We start from the raw sequence: 21,086 nt of genomic DNA, 5'->3' as shown, positions 1-21,086 counted from the left end.
CAATACAGCATTTTCCATGCAGAAATATCGACAATCGACTCGGTGACCAAGCTTTTTGTAGAACGTCTCTGGAAAAACATGATTTCCGGTGTTACCTGCCATTCAAAAACTACTTAACCGATTTCTTTCAAACTTTGTATACAGATTCCATGTAAAAATACGTTAAAGTTTCGAGATAAATTTTCAATTAAGGCAAAAACTGTCCAAACTATGCAAAATTTGGCATCTGGGCTAACTTTGATACTTGTCACAATATGAAGGGAGACTTCGAGAAACACAAAAAATCGCAATGCCCTACACTAACTTCGAAAGTTTACTTTCAAAAAGTTACAAAATACTCCTAACTGAAAAATATTATTTGTTAATTTGGTAGGAAATATTCCCAGTTGGACGAACAATGAACGCACGCAAAAAAAAATCCTCCAAATTCGTTAGGTTTGATGATGATAATTACATTCTTAGGATTGTTTTTAAGTCGTAGTATTATTAGTTCATCTCTAAGTTCTCCAAATTAATCAAAACTCACAGCTGAGAAAATGTCATCGAAAACAATTACGATTCCACGATTGCCAAGAGAAGTCAGGAGAAATTATTCATTTTGTAATTGGATTTGACAGTGCCTTTTATGTATTTGAAAAGGTTCGTTTGTAATTTTTTTCTTTGAAGTAAAAAATAAATAGTTTGCAAAATATGTCGTAAAAATAATGGTGCCAAATTATATTGGACACAGCTTATAAATTTTATTTCTTAGTATCAGTATGTTTTATAATATTTATAATAATGACCGAAATGTAAAAAATCAAGTAGTGATAGGTCGAATACAGATTATATTCGGATTTCTTTTCAAATCATTCTCAAGTCTATGGAAATTAGAGCAATTAAATGTTTATCATGTTTCTCTATTATAGGGTAATAAATAAAACTCGAACGTTCTGACAGAATTCGTTCAGAAAATAAATCTAGCTGCGTCCTTCTCAAATGGTAAAAGTCATAGTTTTAATTCACTTTTTAAAGCAGACTGCAGAGTTTATCAATTATTTTTTGACGTGCGGTTGCGGTAATACCGCGCGGTAAAAGCTCATTTCCCGCACCGCATCCGCAGGAAAAAGTGTCTCACCGCACCGCAGTTTTTGCGGTGCGGGTGCGGTAAATACCGCGCGGTTGCGGTAATTACCGCAACCGCGACGAACCCTACCAACCGACATAACCCCACAAAATGAGCCGGATGAACTTTGTTTGACAATTCTCGGTGGTTTGTTTACATGGGAGTTACGTGAGCTCGAATGCAACTGATGAGCACCCGTTGCACTCGCACTTACGCAATTGACGAGGTAAACAAACCAGTGTTGTCAAACATGAACTTCATTCATCATAAGTTCATTCGTGTCGTTTGTCGTTTTGTTATGAACAAAGTTTTTTATGTTGACTGCGCCAATATGACGCCATGTCATTCTCTTGAGCGCACATCACCGCCCTGGTTAACGATCACCGCAAATCAATCTGAGCACAAATCATTTTCTTCCACTCTTCTCTGAAGCATAGAATGAGAGAGCGATGATTTTACGGCAAAATCCATTCGCTATGGGAAAATAACGCGTATATCACACACTCTCGTGAACGAAAACTGTTTAAGCGTCTAGTGTGGTTGGAATTGAGCTGTTCGCAGACAAAAAAGCGTAACTGTGTATGAAGACAGAAGTTCTTACAAACACCACAGAGGTATTCATGTATAGAATATACCACCTTTTTGGCAGACTCAGCAAGCAAAACAAACTAATACTTTTACATGCGGACGGATAATATGGTAGCGTGTATTCTCAATCAATTTATTTCATGATGAATCAAGCTGTGTTAGTATAATGCTGTAGCTATGCTTGGTCTACAATGCGAAGAAGGCATGATTCTAATTCGGAATATGCACGAAAAGATGTAATGCCTTTTTTGCATTGAGAAATTGCGTTGGGTGTATACAGACCAATACTGTGAAAAAGAAATGGTTCAAACTACTCAGTATATCCAAATATGGACGATGATAAGTTAGAAGATACATTGTAGTTGCATCCCCCATCGATAGTGGGTACTTTGGAAGACTTCTTTTCCTAGATCTAATTTGTGGATATTTTTGGTCTTTGATCCGTTATTTTTCATGAAAGTTCATACCAATACAACGAATGTGCAGCTGATACAACTCTTCGTTCATTCGCCTGCGCCACGTTCTGTCTTCCATCTGCACGCCACCATAGATGGTACGCAACACCTTTCGTTCGAAAACTCCAAGGGTGCGTTGGTTGTCCACGAGCATAGTCCAGGTCTCGTGGCCGTAGAGGACCACCGATCTAATCAGCGTCTTGAAGATAATCAACTTCGTGCGGCAACGAATTTTGTTCGACCGGAGCGTCCTCTGGAGTCCAAAGTAGGCGCGATTTCCCACTAAGATCCGTCTCTGAATTTCTCTGCTGTTATTATTGTCGTCGGTTACCAGTGAGCCCAAATACATGAATTCGTCGACCATCTCGATTTCGTCACCGTCAATCCGAACTCGGGTGGGAGGTTCACATTGTCGTCTCTAGAACCTCTTCCTCTCATGTATTTTGTCTTCGAAACGTTGATGGCAATTCCAATCCTGCTCGCTTCAGCTTTCAGTCTTTGAGCATATATTTCATTCAAAATTAAATAGAGATACGAATAGTTTAAATATCGCACGTGGAATGTCTCTTTTGAAAATTTTCATCGTCAAACTTTCATATTCCCAGTTAAGCCAAATATTTTTCTGATATAGCCATGAATTTCCTTAATCATAGTGTAGATACAGGCTTTGAATACAATTGAATTAAAGTTGAATTGATGTAACAACAGAAAAAAAATAGTTTTGTTTTCTCAAACCATCGCAATTACAATTAATAAATATTTCAGATTGGCAGAAGATCTTATCACGCAACTTAGAAATGGATACAGAAATAGCTAGATAGATGCGATAGAAGAGAGACAGAGAGAGAAGAGAGAGAGAGAGAGAGAGAGAGAGAGAGAGAGAGAGAGAGAGAGAGAGAGAGAGAGAGAGAGAGAGAGAGAGATAGAGAGAGATGGGGGGGAGGCGTGTGAGGAATGGCAAATGATGGTTAATGCAGTGACATTATTTTTATAGGTATATTATTATGATAAATTGATTTCTTACATTCTTATCATAAATAATGTTAGTAGTATTTTTTGCGCCATAACCAGTATAACCTAAATCTTGCAAAAGAGCTAAATTTTCGTTAGATTTTTGGGCTTGTTACAGTTGCTTTCGGTGACGCCACAAGTATAATTATATTAGAAATCTTTTATCTCACTACTAGGTGAATTACTTGTTGATCTGTGTATTGATATACCGCCCAACATATACCTCATGATTGAACGCAATGCCTAATCCAAGGAATAAATACTAGAACTCACTGTTTCTTTATCAACACATTATTTTGTCTTTGAAGTGAACTTATATATTGATTTTTGAGAAATAGTTAATTTATTATAAAGGTAATTCACAAAATGTTCTCAACATCGAATTCCTTGAATCACGTAGATGTGTTTTCATACCCCGATATTCAAAATCGGTTTAGTTTTGCCTCTAAAACACCAGTAAAGCAATACTCTATATGAAACAATTTCATTTTTAATTAGTGGAAATTGGTAAGCGAGGACTAAAAATACAAAATGTTTAATATCTCCGCCACTCGTGCATGGATTTTGGCAATCTATAGCTTGTTAGAAAGGTATTTTTACATTTTTTCTATTTATGTGCAGCTCATGGGACAATATTGTATTGTTCAAAAGTTATTTGCAAAAAACCTGCCGCGTTTTGACAAAATCGCCCATATCTCAGAAAGTAAACAACATATCGAAAATCAAAAATAATAGTGTCAAATGGCAACGTTAGGCCTTTCATTTGAAACTAATTTCATTAAGATCGGTTCAGCCATTGCTGAGATAATTACATGACATTTTGTACATACATACATACACACATACACACACACACATACAGACATTGTCTCAATTTGTCGAGCTGAGTCGATTGGTATATGAGACTCGGCCCTCTGGGCCTCGGAAAAAGTTTTCAAAGTTTGAGCGAATCCTATACATTTCTTTTGTAAGAAATGTAAAAATATAAAAATATTATTTGTCAGAATCATTCCCTCTGTTCAAAGTTCGGGCCCCTTCCACAACTCTGGGCTCGGAGGTAAACACCCCGTTCTCCCTCCCCTATCGGCGGCGCTGCCCAGAAGAAAAGGAGTTCTGCCTCTAAGTTAGTGTCGGATTCGAAATCGAAACGCAAATTCCATTTCTAATTATTTTTATCGTCTCATGCTCTGATCCTAGGCTTATCATAAACCAATATTTTCCTATAATTTCGGTTGCATGTAAAATTCAGTGAATGACAGAATAGAATGTACGTAACTAAAAGCAAAAGGTGAAGATTGAAAAGTCGATAATTATTTTAGTGCTAGTTTTTAACAAAATACTATTTTAATATTATTTTGGACTTAATATTTTTTGTAAAACTTTGGCTTAATAGCTTTCGCAAATCGTAAGCGTATTATAACGTGCAATATCCTAAAACTTACTAAAGCTTTGTTTACGATATTTAAGAAGTTATAAAAAGGAATAATTTTTAAGAGATTCACTCTACTTCTAACTTCGATAAGATTAGAAATAGAAATGCTTTGTCTTCAATACAAAAAAAAAACTCTTCCATATTTCGGACGATCTGCGCTTGTTTTTTTCATACTTTCATCAATATTGCAAGAAATATCTCACTTCAAGGGCGATTAATCACTGTATGTATGTGAAATATCACCAGAATGGAGGTCTCCGATCATTCTAAAATATCTTAGAGATAAACACGCTACTACATACTAAATTCCGTCATTGCGATATTGATACCTAAGCCAATCCATCCACGTTTTTCCGGTACGCCATGAAAGCATTTAAGGATCTTCCTATTTTAAAAAACTTTTATCGAAAAGCAGCACAAAACTCACCGTGCACGTGAAAACGCAATTCCCTTTTTGGTGAATGCGATCGGTCTACCAGTGTCGTCTCGTAATTGGCTTGGGTGATGGAAGGAGAGCATATCACAATATCTTTATCCTGTGGGATTCTTTTGATACCATCCAGAAGACATAGTAAGAAACTCATATAATTATTTCACAACATCTCTATCAATTTCATTTATTTTTCTATTTGATGCGGACGCTTCCTTCTTGTTCATTTGCCCTTTAACTTATTTCCCCTCCCTAAACATTGCAACGCTCGACGCTATCGCAAGGAAACATCAGCAGGAAATTACAACCAAAACAACATCTTGGGAACTAATAAAATCACTCAAATCATTGCCATGTCAAAGGCAACTTTCCCTTTCGATAACGTTTGCACGATTGTATGTTTCCCCGGGAAACTGGCACACATCATCTCGGGGGGAAAAGTTTTTCCACGTTTGCCGAACTAGTCTAACCCTCCCCAACCGCAGCAGGTCGGGTGATGGGTCTTAGGTAAAGAAGGAATCAAGTCTTCTTCAATATACACTAACTTCTGGTTTCTCCCCAATAAATACGTACTCAATAAATACTACGCCCCATCGAATATCGTTGAATGTCTGAAGTATTGCTGCTGGTGCGAGGGTTGCACGGCTCTCAATTTATTTCAATGAACTTTTGGCCACTTCCAGATGTCGACGTACGAACCTGCTTGACCGGAAGTAGGTAGTATTGTAGTTCCACTCGGTCTCTGGCTTATAGCTTACAGTGACTAGAGCAGGTAGCGGCGGTGGTGCCGTTCCAAGCAGGAAAAACACGGAGAAGCACAACTCGCTTCATTTGGTCGGTTGCTGTGTAAGAGTTGTTATGCCAGGAGAAGATAAAATGAAATTAACTTGTAGATAAATTCGTGATGGTTGACCGCCGTACATGGTGGTCTGCTCGAGTACATATTTGACTTCTTTGCTGGGCGAGAGAAGGTGGGGGGATGGTAGCAGTTGGGCAGATAGCTTATTTGGAGCGTTAGATTCTCTCTGGATTTTCTGATTGTAGAAATTCCATGCTCGGGAAAAAGTGTATGCTAGAAAAGGGATCATTAAACAATTTGAGCATAGTCAAAAGACTTTGATACTTATTTTGTTCTTGTCATGAGTTAGAAATATTTCTCATAATTATGTAAAAGAGGTAAAAATATATATTTCTTGAGCGTTTTTTCAAAACGTCATATCTGCAATGAGTTACTCTCTTTGTTTACTTTCTCTTCTGTTAATAATTCGGTCACTTTAACATTTATCCCTCAACTCTTTGCATAATATGCTAGTTAAAACCACCGTCTTTCGATCTGTACTATGTAAAATAAGTGAAAAGTGTTATATTGACGCCGTAAAAATCGAAAGAGAAAGTAAACAAAGAGAGTAACTCATTGCAGATATGACGTTTTGAAAAAACGCTCAAGATTTTAGGTATTCCTTCTGATTTGTTCAAGTGCATTTTTATATTGGTAATCATCCATAGAACACGTATCAAATCTGAATGTTGACTTTCTGCCATACCACACAATATTAGTTCAACTCAACGTATCCAATTTTTGAGATTATCACTTTTTTACTACGGATTTTCACCGGTTATTAACTACACGTTTGGAGAATTGTATGCGGCACTATCTACCGACCACACAAACCTTTTTAAAGTTGAAGATTACAACAGATTACGCAGCGGTAATCTTTAATTAAAAGGGATCCATTTTACTACTGTCGCTTGGATAGCCCGCATGTTAATTCGTATTGTTGGGTCCTCTTTCATGCTCGCATATTTTACAACGCGCTCGTATATCGAGCAACCCCTAAGTTCCGTTGGGTTTGCCAGTTGTTTCCACCAACGGTGTCTACCAAAAGCTTTATAAGCTGACGTTTCTCCCATGGGAAATTAATGAGAAGGATACTTTCGAAATTTCAAATTACAGACCCACACGCGAACGGCATAAAGCTGTGGCGAGGCTTTCTAGAGCCTGTGGCGAAATTTTGGTTATTGTGCAGCAAATGAAATTGTTTGTTATGCGCTTTAAGGACGCGAAACATTGATTGTTAGTAATTTCATCATGTCAGGTCGAAGATTTGGATTTTTGTTTGTGGCTTTGCGATAATTTTCAATCCGATTTTCTTGTTTTTATCTGGATCCGATTTTATGGAATTTTTCTACCAAAAGCAATGAAAAAAGAATCTTGCGTACTTTTTGTAGACACAAGTACCGTGTTTTGCATGTTTCAGATAAAATTGAAATAAAACCATGACCATGCTATTCGACGGCTGGTGTCGATAAATTTTTCCGGCGTCGCTTCATTAGCGATATTACCGCAAATCTCTGCTCATCTAGCTCATTATTGCAAATGGGCTCAATTTAGCAATCACTCATCCTTATTTTTGCGGGCGAAGCTTTTTTTTCCTGCCATCCATACCAGCTCAATCAGTGGAGACGCTTTCTTCTTTCGTTTGGTTTTTTTTGTTCATTCCATCAGGAAGGAGGAAGACATTTCCCCTGATAACAATGTATCAAGCAACATAATCCCTGGCATTGAATGGGGCGAACAGCAATTTTGGAAAATGGAAGATGCCCAGTAGCACCATCTTCTTAAGTTTCTTCCAATCACTGCTGTCCTCGATTCGATGCTTGCCGATGGGACAGATTCATCTTTACGTCTCCCAATGGGGGCATCCACCGCATTTGCGTCTACTCCGTTAATCCTCATCGTCGTCGTTGTTGGTCCTGGCTGGAAGCACTAGGCGTTTGGCTCCTAGACTACGACATTCTAGGAAGGATGAAATGGTTCCAATTTTTTTGCCGTTTTCATTTATCCCAATTATCCTACACAGATTTACAATGACTTGCAAATTCTGTGCAATAATTTGATGATCGTCACTTTTCGTGGCATCCAGCAGTGTATGCAAAACGAAGATACTTACACATAATTGAATAAGTTGCAAATATGGTTACATCAAAACTGATTGATTACCTCTCGAGCTATAAAATATTCTAACTACTTAATCTTTGTCAAAACACTCAAAATTGATGCTGTAAATTTAGGTGACAATCAAATTACTTATATGCCCATTTTGTATCGTTGGGTAATGAGCAAACTATAACGCTGTGTTGGTCGCATATGGTAACGGTAGTTTAAAAGATATGATTTAAATCATCAAAAAATCGGTTCGGAATACAATTAACAGTTTCTAAATTCCTTACTAATCAACACCGATTCATGGGTCGAGGAGCATGGTTCTTAAGTATTTCATAGTAAAATCAATTCAAATTAAAACATAATTATTAATATTACCAAATTACATAAACACTCTAGACACTTGACGAAATTCGCGCCAACTCTAATAAAAGTTGACAGCACTTTCTCAGATTTGAATGAAACTTTCTGTACATGAGAACTTTGTCACAAAAAATACTTTGCACAGTTTGTTTTTCCAAAAATGATCTAGACTCTCTTTTGAAAAGGGTCAAACTTTTTTGAATATTTTTTTTTCAAATGGCTATAGTCTAAAAATGATAAATCCTACAAAAAATGTAGTAGGATTGATTTTCACAAAATTAGTCAAATTTTTGAATTAAAATATTGAAAAAACTCATCATCGACTCCTACACTGAAAAAAATCGATTTAAAGTCGATTCACGAAACCCCCATCTTTATTTGGATGAAATTTTGTTCCAAGATAGGCAGTTATGGTCAGTACCTACCGTCAAAAATTCAAGTTGGGCACTTTCAAGGAAAAAAGTTATTTGAAAAAAACCTTTTCCTTATCCAAACTGAATTTTGTTTAGTGTATTTTTATCGAAAACTAAATCAATGGAAGCCATAATCATTTTAAAATTCAATTTTCCAACTGCTAGTTGCCTGATACATGCAAAAAGTATCAGTAAAGAATTCTGTACATATTCATAACAAACTTGGGGACTGGAAGGCTGGAAGACTGGAAGACTGGAAGATTGGAAGACTGGAAGACTGGGAGACTGGAAGACTGGAAGACTGGAAGACTGGAAGACTGGAAGACTGGAAGACTGGAAGACTGGAAGACTGGAAGACTGGAAGACTGGAAGACTGGAAGACTGGAAGACTGGAAGGCTGGATGACTGGAAGACTGGATGACTGGAACACTGGATGACTGGAAGACTGGATGACTGGAAGACTGGATGACTGGAAGACTGGATGACTGGAAGACTGGATGACTGGAAGACTGGATGACTGGAAGACTGGAAGACTGGAAGACTGGAAGACTGGAAGACTGGAAGACCGGAAGACTGGAAGACTGGAAGACTGGAAGACTGGAAGACTGGAAGACTGGAAGACTGGAGGACTGGAAGACTGGAGGACTGGAAGACTGGAAGACTGGAAGACTGGAAGACTGGAAGACTGGAAGACTGGAAGACTGGAAGACTGGAAGACTGGAAGACTGGAAGACTGGAAGACTGGAAGACTGGAAGACTGGAAGACTGGAAGACTGGGAGACTGGAAGATTGGAAGACGGGAAGACTGGAGGACTGGAAGACTTCAGTTGTCATCTTCTTTGAATTGAGAATTTTAGATATTTTGGATCATTTGTGGTTGTCCTGATTAAATAATACAACCTGCAATTACAAATCCGGATTCATCTTTGTACGATTCGCTTCGTAGCACGAAGTCAAGCAAAAGGTGCGTTTCGGTCATCAAATTGAGTTGCAGAGAGAGAATGCGACGTGTAGCCGATTACACTTCCGGAAGCGACGTAGAAAGTGTTTTTGGCAGTACGCAGGATATAGAAATAATCTTCGCCTAATGGATACTGGATACCGGTGAAATCGTTTCACGTACCTTTCTCAAGTATTTTAAATATCATTACAAAGGGCCTGTGCAATAATAATTTGCAGAGATATATATGATTTAAATTTGTATAATCTCCAGCTAACATTTTTTTCGCCATTTGATATGTGTAGAGATGAGCGGGTCTACGTCATTGTAGATTGTGGCGAAATCTGATATGGCAATTGATATGCTCAATTCTGCAACTCCATTTACGAATTGTGCTGGTGCTCATGCTATGCTTTGCTATGCTATGCTAATACAAAATCTAAACTCAAAATATTAAAATGATCACAAGTTTGGATCATATCACAATTTGAGCAATGTCGAAAAAATTTAACAAATATTTTGTTCACTTTTCGGGTGATAAACAGAACATTATGTAGCCTGTCAATTGTTTCAGTGTATTTTATTAACGACTATCGGCGATTCAGTCAAATACTGCAGCAGAAATGACGCATGGAAATCCGTTGCTAGTTGGCGGTTGGGTAAGTTGGCGGCAAGGATGCAAAATGCCTACCTTGTCTACGGCTGTAATTTTTCTGTCTACATTCTCCCTTCTCATACGACGCTACTGTTGTTCGCTAGTGCAGGACGCCCAGCGCTGTACGGCAGCCTGTAAGCAAAGCAGTAACATGACAAAAAACCACCACCAGACGCGAGCGGTACTGCTTCTTCTTTCCTTATTTTACACTTTTAATATTTTAATCTATTGAATATTTTAATCACAAACGACAACAATGAATGCGGTTCATATACGCCACGATCGGCATCAACGCTTTCGTGTGCGGGCCTTTCTTTCTTTGACTATGCAGACAAAAGTGTACAAAGCGAGCGAACAAACTTTACTACGCCACACTCTCACCGAGCAGTCGGAGTACAGCAGCAAAACAAACATGTATTTTACTGCGGTACGAAAAAGTGTACTCGGTTTAGCTACCGTTCTGGCAAGAGCAGTAGTGATGCGTCGCTGTAGCGGGCTGTACGGCTTGTGCAAATGTAAAGGTACCGGAAAAATGTAGTTTACCGGTACTGTTCGCATCCCTGGTTAGCAGAGTTTCTTTTTCTCAGTTTCTATTGAACTAAGACTTGCAGTAATTTTTCCTTTTTTATTTAGATTCAAGAAATATTAACCTTGAAACAACCGCCAACAATCCCTTAGGCTCTCTAATGTTCTTGTTAACCAATGTTTCGATGATTTACTTTATTTTCTTCACTGAAATCTTTTTTAGTTTGTTGATTTCCTACAATTTTCTTCTAGTGCTTAGACTTCTTTGTTGGGCTACTTACAGTAAGTCACGCTCATTCGTACGGTAACTCTCGGACCGATTGAACGCTCTTTCCAGTCAGTGCAGTGTAACAATATATAGTCTATGCAAAGATTTCCTTTTGTGAGCTCCGCCTGTAGAGGTTTAGACATTTTTTTTCTATTGTGCGTAAAGAATCATTATTCGAACAGCAGAGCAGTGGACCAATATTGCTTATTTTCTTTGAGAGCCGGCTGGATACCGTTAAACAAAGTTAACTGAGCTCTAGAACCGTACAAAAATTATTTCCATCGACAAAGATTTACTTGGAGGTGAAATGGAAGTTGAAATAAAACAGACTACCCGGGCGAAACTATGCTCCTCAACCGGGCCCTTCAAGATCATTTTCTGTACCATGACAAAAAATCTGTTTGAGATTTCTAGAGTTCTAACGGAACGATATTCGGCCATGACAGAAATATTGAAAATTGACTTTGGTATGCTTCGCGTGGTGGTAAATAGTTCGAAAGAGGCAAATAATATTGCTGGTTACGATCTTTTTACGAAGGAGTACAGAGTATACATACCGGCAAACCAGATCGAAATCGATGGTGTGGTTATCGATTCAAGTTTGAATTGCGTAGATCAGCTGAAACACAATGTTGTTTTGAAGACCTCATACTTAAACTAGTGACGATACTGGTCTGCAAACAACTGCATTCAGCATCAGCATCAGTTCAGTAGCTCAAGGGAAAAGGACCTATACTAAATCAGACTCTTATCGGGAGACCTTCAACGGGTCTGTTCTACCCAACTATCTCAACTACCGAACTACACAAACGTATATTAAAATAAACAAAACATTTCGTATCATTCACCAAAAATAATGTCGTTATCAACGACAACATTCGTGCAATGTACACTAAATAAGTAAAATTTACGAAAACTTTCGATCATCAAGCGGCCATTTCTTTGTACCACAATAAAATCGATTTAGCCACATCGATTCTTTTAAATTAAAAAAAAATCGACTGGAAACAATAAGAGGCTAATAAATACGAAAACATTTCTAAGATACTCGAAATGGATTCGTGTGACCAACGAAATCGTTCATAATAAGCACAAACGTTTATTAAAATAAACAAAAAATTCGTTTCATTCGCGAAAAATAATGTTGTTATCAACGATAACATTAGTGCAGTGTACATCAAATGTGTAAAATTTACGAAAGCTTTTGTTCACCAAGCGGCCATTCTTGTTCATGAAATAAACGAAACCTACTATTTACAATGCACGAAAATGCTTCGTTGCAGAAAATAACGAATGAATTCGTGTATTGCATGATCGATTTCATTATATTTACGAATTTATATTATCAGTGTGAATTCAGAAAAACATCTCAGGTAATTCCTGTAACATTCAATACCCTAAGTGTTCCTATGTCTCAGCTGGAGAAAGAAATCCGCGATGTCCAGTGAAATCGAGTTCACACAAGAGCTTCCTCGGTAAGAAGAGTATGGAGTTTTGGAAGGCTTGATTTTCGGCACCATGAATCAAGTTTAGAATAAACGCATACCAGACGCGAACTCGCACGGACGGTCTTGCAACCCATGGTGAGCACCTAGACGTGTATACTGAAAAAGCTTTCATATACAAAGCAGGTCGGAAAGCCTGTTAATTTTATCAAGTACGCAACATTATAAAAGACAACGAAAAGGTTGATAAAAGCCAAAAACTCGGTTATTGGCACCGGTTCGTTGGCAAGCTATCTAGAGAAATATCGATGAGCACCCTTTGGGGTACTGCTCGACATATATAGAAAACCGAAACAGTCCTTGGCGTGGAACATTAACGTCGCTGGATAGTCGATTTCGCCAAGAAAGTCTGCCCAGACTCTGTGTCGGAATACAAGACTTATCGTGTCGCGTACCCTACGATAATAATGCTCCAAGATAAGACAGAATAAAATCCAATTTGTTGAAGAATCCGCTTGACTCTGAAAAAAGGCGTTTGTTGAATTTATTCAACAAGATTCATGACGGGAAACACAGTTCCTCATGATTAGAATCTCAGAATCAGGGAAACCAGTCTGCGACCACAACTCGTATCGGTCGATTGAGTGCTGTCATGTATCCGGAATTTGTTTGATAAAATGATTCTTTTTCGCCTCAACAATCGGATCGATACAAAGGGCTTACTGGCTCGCGTTATTCTCAACAGAAATTCAAACGGCTTTTGCTAGCAAAGAGCAGACGGCATCAGTTTTCTTGGATATTAAGGGGGCTTTTGAATCAGTTTCTATCAACATTATCCATGAGATGCTGCACCAGGATCAATTTCAATTTGGGATGCTTCTGTTGCCTGATAAATATTCAATTTTATATATTCACAACTTTCATTTTATTTTCTTATTTCTTTGTTTTTTTTTTTCAATTTATTGATTGTATTTATTTAATAAATTTTATTAATGTTATATGATTTCTTCACTTCCTCTGTTTTATTTATTTCTTTCTTGTCATTTATCTCTATAATTTCACTCATTATATTTCTTTGCTAGTTTCATTTCTCTCATTTATTCTATTTTTTTATTATTGTATTAATGGGGAAAAGACCGTTGAAGTGAACTCCTTTTGAGTTACTTCTTCAATAGGCATAAAAAACAGCATGGTTATATGGTTGCAATATGTCCCCATAAAAGAGTCAAACTGAGCAAAAAAGACAGTTTCTGGCAAGCTTGCAACTTCAAGCTACTAAGAATTATGTATAGAGAGTCTGACACAAAACTGAACAAACAGTTCTCTCTCCGCTAAGTCGCAGCAAACATTACATTTATCGTATATAAGTGTGTGCAAATTTGGGATCCTTTCACAAAATATCCCAGATAAACTGCAGCTCCCTTTCCTCAAATACTTGTGATTGTCCAATGTAGATCACAGAACAAATTTATTTCTTGGAAGTGTTTCTGCGGTGTAGAATATTTTGAGATGAATTTTTATGTTAAAACCTCGGTTCTACGATTTAAATATTATATTAGAGATTTGACTGACTTATTCTTCTAGATAAATGATATGGGTTGAAAAATTATTTCAATCTTTTATTGACTATCGAAGAACTGTTGGAATGCAAGATTATAGTTTCAAGAGTAAAATTAAACGGATTGGAATTTTCTGGAGGGGTTCCATTTTAGGTGAATTAAGGTATTGTTCAAAATTGATTTGAAGTATTGTTTTGTTCGTGGAGGTAACTGATTGAATTATTCTCTAATTTAAATTTTTAAAATGTTGTTAAATATTTCTGATATCAAAACGTTTCCGCAAAAAAAAACTGAATTTCATATTCAATAATTCAATCTGAAAAGCTCACTTTAAACCAAATTTCTTGTTATGCAGTTCTACTCCATGTATTATGAATATTTTCAGTGCCCACCCCAAAATCACCACACTTCAAGTTTGTTATGGAATCTAACTTGGACTCTCTGGATTTCTGTGATTTATAGTACAATAGCCGCTCTCAACGAGGAGTTAGAGTAATGCTGCAGAACTATTGCATCTATCCAATAAAACCCATAAAGTATAGCCGGAATATATAAAATGAAAGCTAACAAAAGTATCTAATATTGGACTTTCATCATCAATTTGCATAGTTGATTCTCTCTCATTGAATGAAAAACAAAACTTCTATCATCCAGCTCAGTTGAGGCATTTTTGAGCGCTGGCGGAAATGACTTTCCGTAGAGTATCCTATAGCGAAACTGCTGCTGGCGAGATTGCATTCGAATGCATACTCTAACCATGAATCCCTAAGGTGATGAGTAAAAGCAGCTGGGAAACGGATTCGGACTGGTTTCTGTTCCTGATGATGCTTTTGCATCGGTGACTTTCCGATCGCAGCTGCAGTCCAGACCGAAGGTACAGTGCATAATTGATATTTCAATTACCTCGAAATCCAGTATTCCCCTATAGACGAGGAGCAGGGCGGCAAAAAACGCAATAAACGTGAGTAAATTCCGAGGATCACTTATTGATGTGACTAATGGTATCGATCCCATCTGCCAGTCGTGGCTGAGCGTCGATGGACACAGCAGTAGCCACCAATTGAACGCGGCCAGATAGCAGAACGTCAGCAATCTGCGGATGCGATTCGATGATACGGAATGGAATGGGAGAAGATTTATAATCCATTTTGGGTGGATCCTGCAGTGCTACGGTTCTAGCTGAACTCACCTGACGTACAGATTGGGATGAAACGCTGTGGGGTTATCCTGTTGGGAAAATTTCGGCAGTGAACCTTGCAGTAGCGCCAACCGGACGGCCAACAGGAACCCCATGGAGAACAAAACCCGCGAGACACGGCGACCGAGCTGGTGTGTCTCCTCGCTCCACCTCACATCCTGGATGGTCTTTTTCAACGAGGACCAATTGCGGTATACATCGTAGGCTGCATTGAGCAGAAATACCGTAATGCCGGTTTCCTTGGCCAGCATGCTCAGCCCACCGAGAACGATGCTCAGCCAGAGGGAATTGCTGTCCGGTTCGTCACTGTGCCTGAAAGGAAACAAAAACTAGATTTTAATACATATGTGCGTGCTCGTGAATCACAAACAGCGGTATGTAGCTCAAAGTGAAATGAATATTCAGACGGTTTCGATACTAAAATTGATTTTCATTATGCACATCACGCACTGGATCAGCAACCAAAACACATTGAAAATCAACTGGGTTATTTAACTAAGAAACAGTACACGAACTGCCCAGAATCTGTAAGTATTCTGTTTTCCCTCAAATCATCCAATACCACCTTGCTATTCTTGTGGTGTAATCAAGAAACAGCTAGAAATAAGCTAACAACCAAACATTATTTGTAATCCAGAAGAACAAAACAGGTACTGGAATGGTTTTCTGATGCCACAACTAGCAAACTACCAACCAGACTAGCCACAGCATCGCAATGTTCGAGAGACCCATTCTTTGCTCATTTCGGGTTTCTTTTCATTCCAAAAACTTGCTCACTGACTGGTAGGTAGGTATGCTATTTTCATTTGCCCTTGCTCGTCCCACTGCTGTGCCACCGCCAAAGTGGGAAGTGTTGTTGTAAATGAAAGAAGCTTTTTGGTTTTCCTTCCTTATTGCTTTACCTACTTGTGCATATCCTCGGTACAGACTCAGTGAGATTGCACAGTCATCAGCAACAACAAACGTACATACTTCAATGGCTGCAACAACGCGTAGGAATGAGCTGAAGGTTTCACGATTTCGGGATGAAATACGTCTGGACGGACGGCTAGAAGAGGTTGGTTACGCTTGGAAATATTCTCGCCTTTGTTCACTGTTTTGGAAGCGCACATCCGAAGTTTTACTTACGACCAGTGGGTTCTGTCACGGTTAGCTATTAAATAAACACTTTAATTGTTTGTCAATTTTAAAACTCATAAGGAACATCAGACGTAGTTAACCCATTCATGCCCATGTTGTTTGTGGACAACAACGTTTTTAAACAACTATAACTTTTGATTGAGGCGAGATTTGTTCACAAAAACAAGTAAGGCTCATTAATGTGATTGTTATCTTTAATTTGAGTATTAACAGTCACAAGGATCAGCTCTAGAACTGAAGTTATTGCAATTAGTCTGATTGGATCCCGATGGAGCAGTGCTGCCAGGGACAGTTTACGTTGACGACCGAAAATGATTTTTTCATATATCTTCGTTATGGTGCAATATTATTGAAAACTGATAAAACTTATCAATTTAGACCGTCGTTGGCTACGTTTTCCACGTAATTTCTACGTTTCAAGGAAAAATAGTTTTGAAACCCAACATTCACTAGAAAAAAGTTGGGCATGAAAGGGTTAATGGTGAATTAATTGCTTTTGTAGAAAAGAAATGTTGAAATAAAATTTTTAAACTATCTGCGAAGGAATAAACCATTGAAATGGCTCAGGTCTTATAACTTTTGTATCCGTCAACCAATTTAAAATAAAATGCTTCATACACAGTCAATTATATTAGATTGAGAAAGTCGGCTGAAAACATCAAACGAAAAACATTGACTGAGCGACTACTGAGTAAGAATCGCCTTGAAACTTCTTCCCCGTGGATGGTTAAATCGGTTAAAGAGAAATGATTCTTACTTAGACAAGATCGTATAAAAATCTTCTGAAATAGCTTCACAGTAAGAAAAAACTAGATTTTCCACTCGGAGTTTCAGTTGGTGTAACCCATTAGGCAATACATATAGACTTTGTTCATTCGCTCGTTATGCATAAAGAACGCCAGGCATACTATACGTTAGATGTAGTGGGCGATTAGTATAATGGACGCTTGGAATAAATTATCACGCTGATGTATTAGAAGTACTTTTTCGACAGTGATGTCATTATGTATTTATTTCAATATTATTGCAAATGACATAACTTCAAAACCGTCAAATTTGGAGGATTGGTTTCGTCTATAAACTAATAAAGCACAGCCTTTTTAAAAAACACCGACACAATCCACCTTACAGTGAGATGAGCTATTTCATACATATATCACTGCGGGATCATTCACTAGTTTGCAAAACTCATGCGAAGTGTGCACCTAACTAGCGGTGGAATGAACACAGTTTCGAGTTCTGCACGCATAATACCTCGAAAAATCTGAATAAATTATGAAGAATCAATAATACAAATTAAATTTAAAAATCATTAAAGCAAAAAAAATATATATAAAAATGTACCAAATTGCTAAAATGAGTAGAATGATTAATATCAATCAAATTAATAGAATAAATACATCAAATTAGTTCAGAGCATTACGTGAAAAATTAAACAACATAAAAAGGAATTGAATAATTTAAATTATTTCAAACTAACAAATTGGATGAAACGAATCCATAAAAGGAATGCCTGAACAGAATCAATAAAATAAATAATAAGTGAGTAAAATGTGTAAACTGAAAAAAATAATAAAAATTGAAAAAATAGTAAAATTAATATAAATTATTAAATTATTTTTTTTATTTAGGATCTTTTAACGTTACGTCATTCGGGTCCGTATGAAAAAATCAAATTTACTTGGTATATATTTTGCATTGCATGGTTGCCTCCTATTCTTAGTTGTTTTAAATGCTGTTGTTTAGTAAAATATTTCTCAGGAAACTCAAAACTTGATTTGCCCTATATTCATCATCGCACAATGCTTCTCTAATATTAGCGGGTATATCGGCAGCTCTTCTCTCGTCATCTAGTGCTGGACAGTCTTGGATAATATGTTTTACTGATAGTGTAGCATTGCACCAACTGCATTTCGGTCGGTCCTTTTTTCTAGGAAATAGCTGTGGGTAAGCTGTGAATGTCCGATCCGTAGTCTTGCCAGTACGACGTCGTCCCTTCTGCATCCGGTAAAAGATGCCTCGTAGGGCACTATTGTATTTTTCACTTCCCGTAGGTGGTTGTTCGTAATGGTGTTCCACTTAACTTGCCATTTTTCGAATACTCGATCCTTCACGATATTTTGGATTTCTTTATATTCTATCGCTGAATTGGTGTAAATACACTCCTCCAACGATCTTTTCGCTTCAGCGTCAGCCCGTTCATTCCCGGTGATTTCCGCGTGACCAGGAACCCAGCAAAATGTTACTGCCGATCCGTTGCTCGTCGCTTTTCCGTAGAGAATTGCCATGTCATCTCTCCAGGTACTGTTGATTTTTCGGTTTTCCAAGGCTTTGATAGCACTTAAAGAGTCTGAGCATATCAAGTAAGCTCCCACTTCGCTTTGTTCCGTTATCCATGTCGCTGCTTCTTTTAAGGCTAAACTTTCAGCATTATATATGCTGCTAAAATCCGAAATTCGTTTGCGTATGACCGTATCTTCATAACGCTATACCCAGTACGTCCATCCTTTTTGAAACCATGCGTATATATGGCACCATAGACGCGGTACTTCGAGTTTTTGAGTTCTAGGAAAAGTTTGGCTAGATCTCTGAGGGTTGCTCATTTACACTGTTCGGTATGCAAGCTCTTGTCCACCGGAATTGATGTCCTTTGCCAAGGAGAACTTGTTGCTCGAACGAATATGTTTATAGGCTGTAACTTTAGTTTGAGTTGCTTGAGGACTTGCGGTCCTCGTTGTCTCGCGATATAGGACTTTACTGCTACTTTCGAATTCCATAACTCTCACGAGCTACTGTCGCAGCTCTCTTCCGAAGACGATTGCGTGTTGTTGAAGTATTGAATTGTTTGTAGAGCCTCCTTTCTCGAAGCGTAAATGTCTAATCGCTGCTCAAGTAAACTTCGAAGGTCTGGAGCTCCCGTTTCTGTTTGTATGCTGGCTATCGGGCTTGTATAAAACGCTCCACATACCGCTCGTAAACCTGCATTATGAATTGTTTCCAGCTGTTTCAAGGTTGAGTCGCTTGCTGCCGAGATTAGCGGGGCTGCGTAGAGCAATTTTTCTAGTATTGTTTCAGCAGCGTTTTACGGTCGCCTCCCCAATTTCTGGTAGCCACATATCTCAAAAATTGCACGCGTTGCTGACAGCTCGCCTTCACATCTTCGAAATGACCCTTGAAGGAAAGGTTCTGGTCGAAAATAATTCTCAGACATTTGTGGATGTTCTTTCGTTGAATTTGTTGTCCGTTTAATAGGAGTGTGGTGCAGGTGTCGGGTTTTCTACTTTTGGAGTTACGGAATATGATTGTGGCGCTCTTCTCAGCCGAAATTTTGAAGCCGGTACGCATCTGCCATTGTTGAATTTCGATCAATGCAGTTTTTAGCCTTTCTTGAATGTTTTTACAGTTGTGCCCACTGGTGATTATAACTATGTCGTCTGCGTAAAGATAAATCTCCACATGATTTGGGATGTTCTCTGTGATCGAGTCTATGGCGGCCAGAAACAAAGTCACGCTTAGTACGGAACCTTGGCACAGGCCCGTCTCCATTTACTTTTTCCGATGAGAGTTCTCCGTTGACTGATACAGAGAAGGTTCTTCTGGCTAGCAGTTGTTGTATATAGTTTATCATCAGTCCACCTATTCCCCAGCCGCATAGTCGATCCAGCACTAGTCTCCTCCATGCAGTGTCGTAGGCTTTGGAAACATCTAGAAACACTGCTTGTGTGTATTGATTATGGTTCATGGCTTGCCGGATATGTGCTTCAATTTCTACGAGATGATCAGTTGTCGTTCGTCCTTTTCTAAAACCAAACTGATTCCCGTGGAGCAACCGTTGGGTTTCTAAAACATGTGTTAACCTGTTATTGACCATTCGTTCGAACAGCCTCCCGAGACAACTGTTCAGAAAAATGGGCCTGTAGTTGCAGGGATCTGATCTCTCTCCTTTACCCTTGTATATCGGAACGACGTGCGAGTTAGTCCAGCATGCAGGATATCTTGATTCCGTCCAAATACGATTGAAAGTCTCTAGCAGCTTCCGTTTACAGTCCAGTGGAAGATGCAAAATCATGGCGTAATGCACCTCGTCGGGTCCCGGCGACCATCCGCGTAGCCTGCAAAAGGCTTCTTCGAGCTCAGTCGTGGAAAATTTGTTATTGTAGCTTGCTTCTCCTACGGATGGTATTCTTAGGCGGTTGCTTTCGGTGTTAGTCTTATACGCGAGGGATTCTGGATCGTAGCTTTCATTTCTGGATACAGATTGAAACGATTCTGCCAATGCTTCAGCGATTTGAGATCCTTTAGTGATGTTTTTATTTTGGTGTTTTATTGCTGCAATATTTGTGAATCGAGCTCAAACCTTGGATGCGCCGGTAGTTGTTCCACATGGTCTTGGCGGTCGTTTGCACAGTGAAAGTATTTACAAAATCCCTCCATGAGTTTGTTTGTGCTTGAGTGATGGCATCCCGTGCTATTCTACGGGCTGCGCGAAAACTTTCGGCGAGATGATTGTCCTTATCGTGGTTGCTGGTTGCTCTCAGCTTACGGAGTGCCTTTCTTCGTGATTTGACCGCCGCTGCTACCTCTTCGTTCCACCACGGGACGGGCTTTTTTCCTA

The 21,086-nt window shown here is 38.5% G+C and overlaps 1 protein-coding gene across 1 annotated transcript in view; it reads right to left on the bottom strand.

Moving 5' to 3' along the window:
- LOC131689725 (protein O-mannosyl-transferase TMTC1-like) overlaps nt 1-21,086 on the bottom strand; it is a 739,528-nt gene that overhangs the window by 105,190 nt on the left and 613,252 nt on the right. Inside the window, exons 5-6 of the mRNA XM_058975014.1 lie at nt 15,323-15,643; nt 15,037-15,226 (exon numbers count right to left, since the gene is read on the bottom strand). Of these exons, the coding sequence (XP_058830997.1) occupies nt 15,037-15,226; nt 15,323-15,643 (511 nt within the window). The remainder of the gene's footprint in view (nt 1-15,036; nt 15,227-15,322; nt 15,644-21,086) is intronic.

Source organism: Topomyia yanbarensis, chromosome 3, assembly GCF_030247195.1.
Source record: "Topomyia yanbarensis strain Yona2022 chromosome 3, ASM3024719v1, whole genome shotgun sequence".
Taxonomy (NCBI): Eukaryota; Metazoa; Arthropoda; class Insecta; order Diptera; family Culicidae; genus Topomyia; species Topomyia yanbarensis.
Note: the sequence above shows the minus strand (reverse complement) of the source record. Positions and strands in the feature narration are given on the sequence as shown.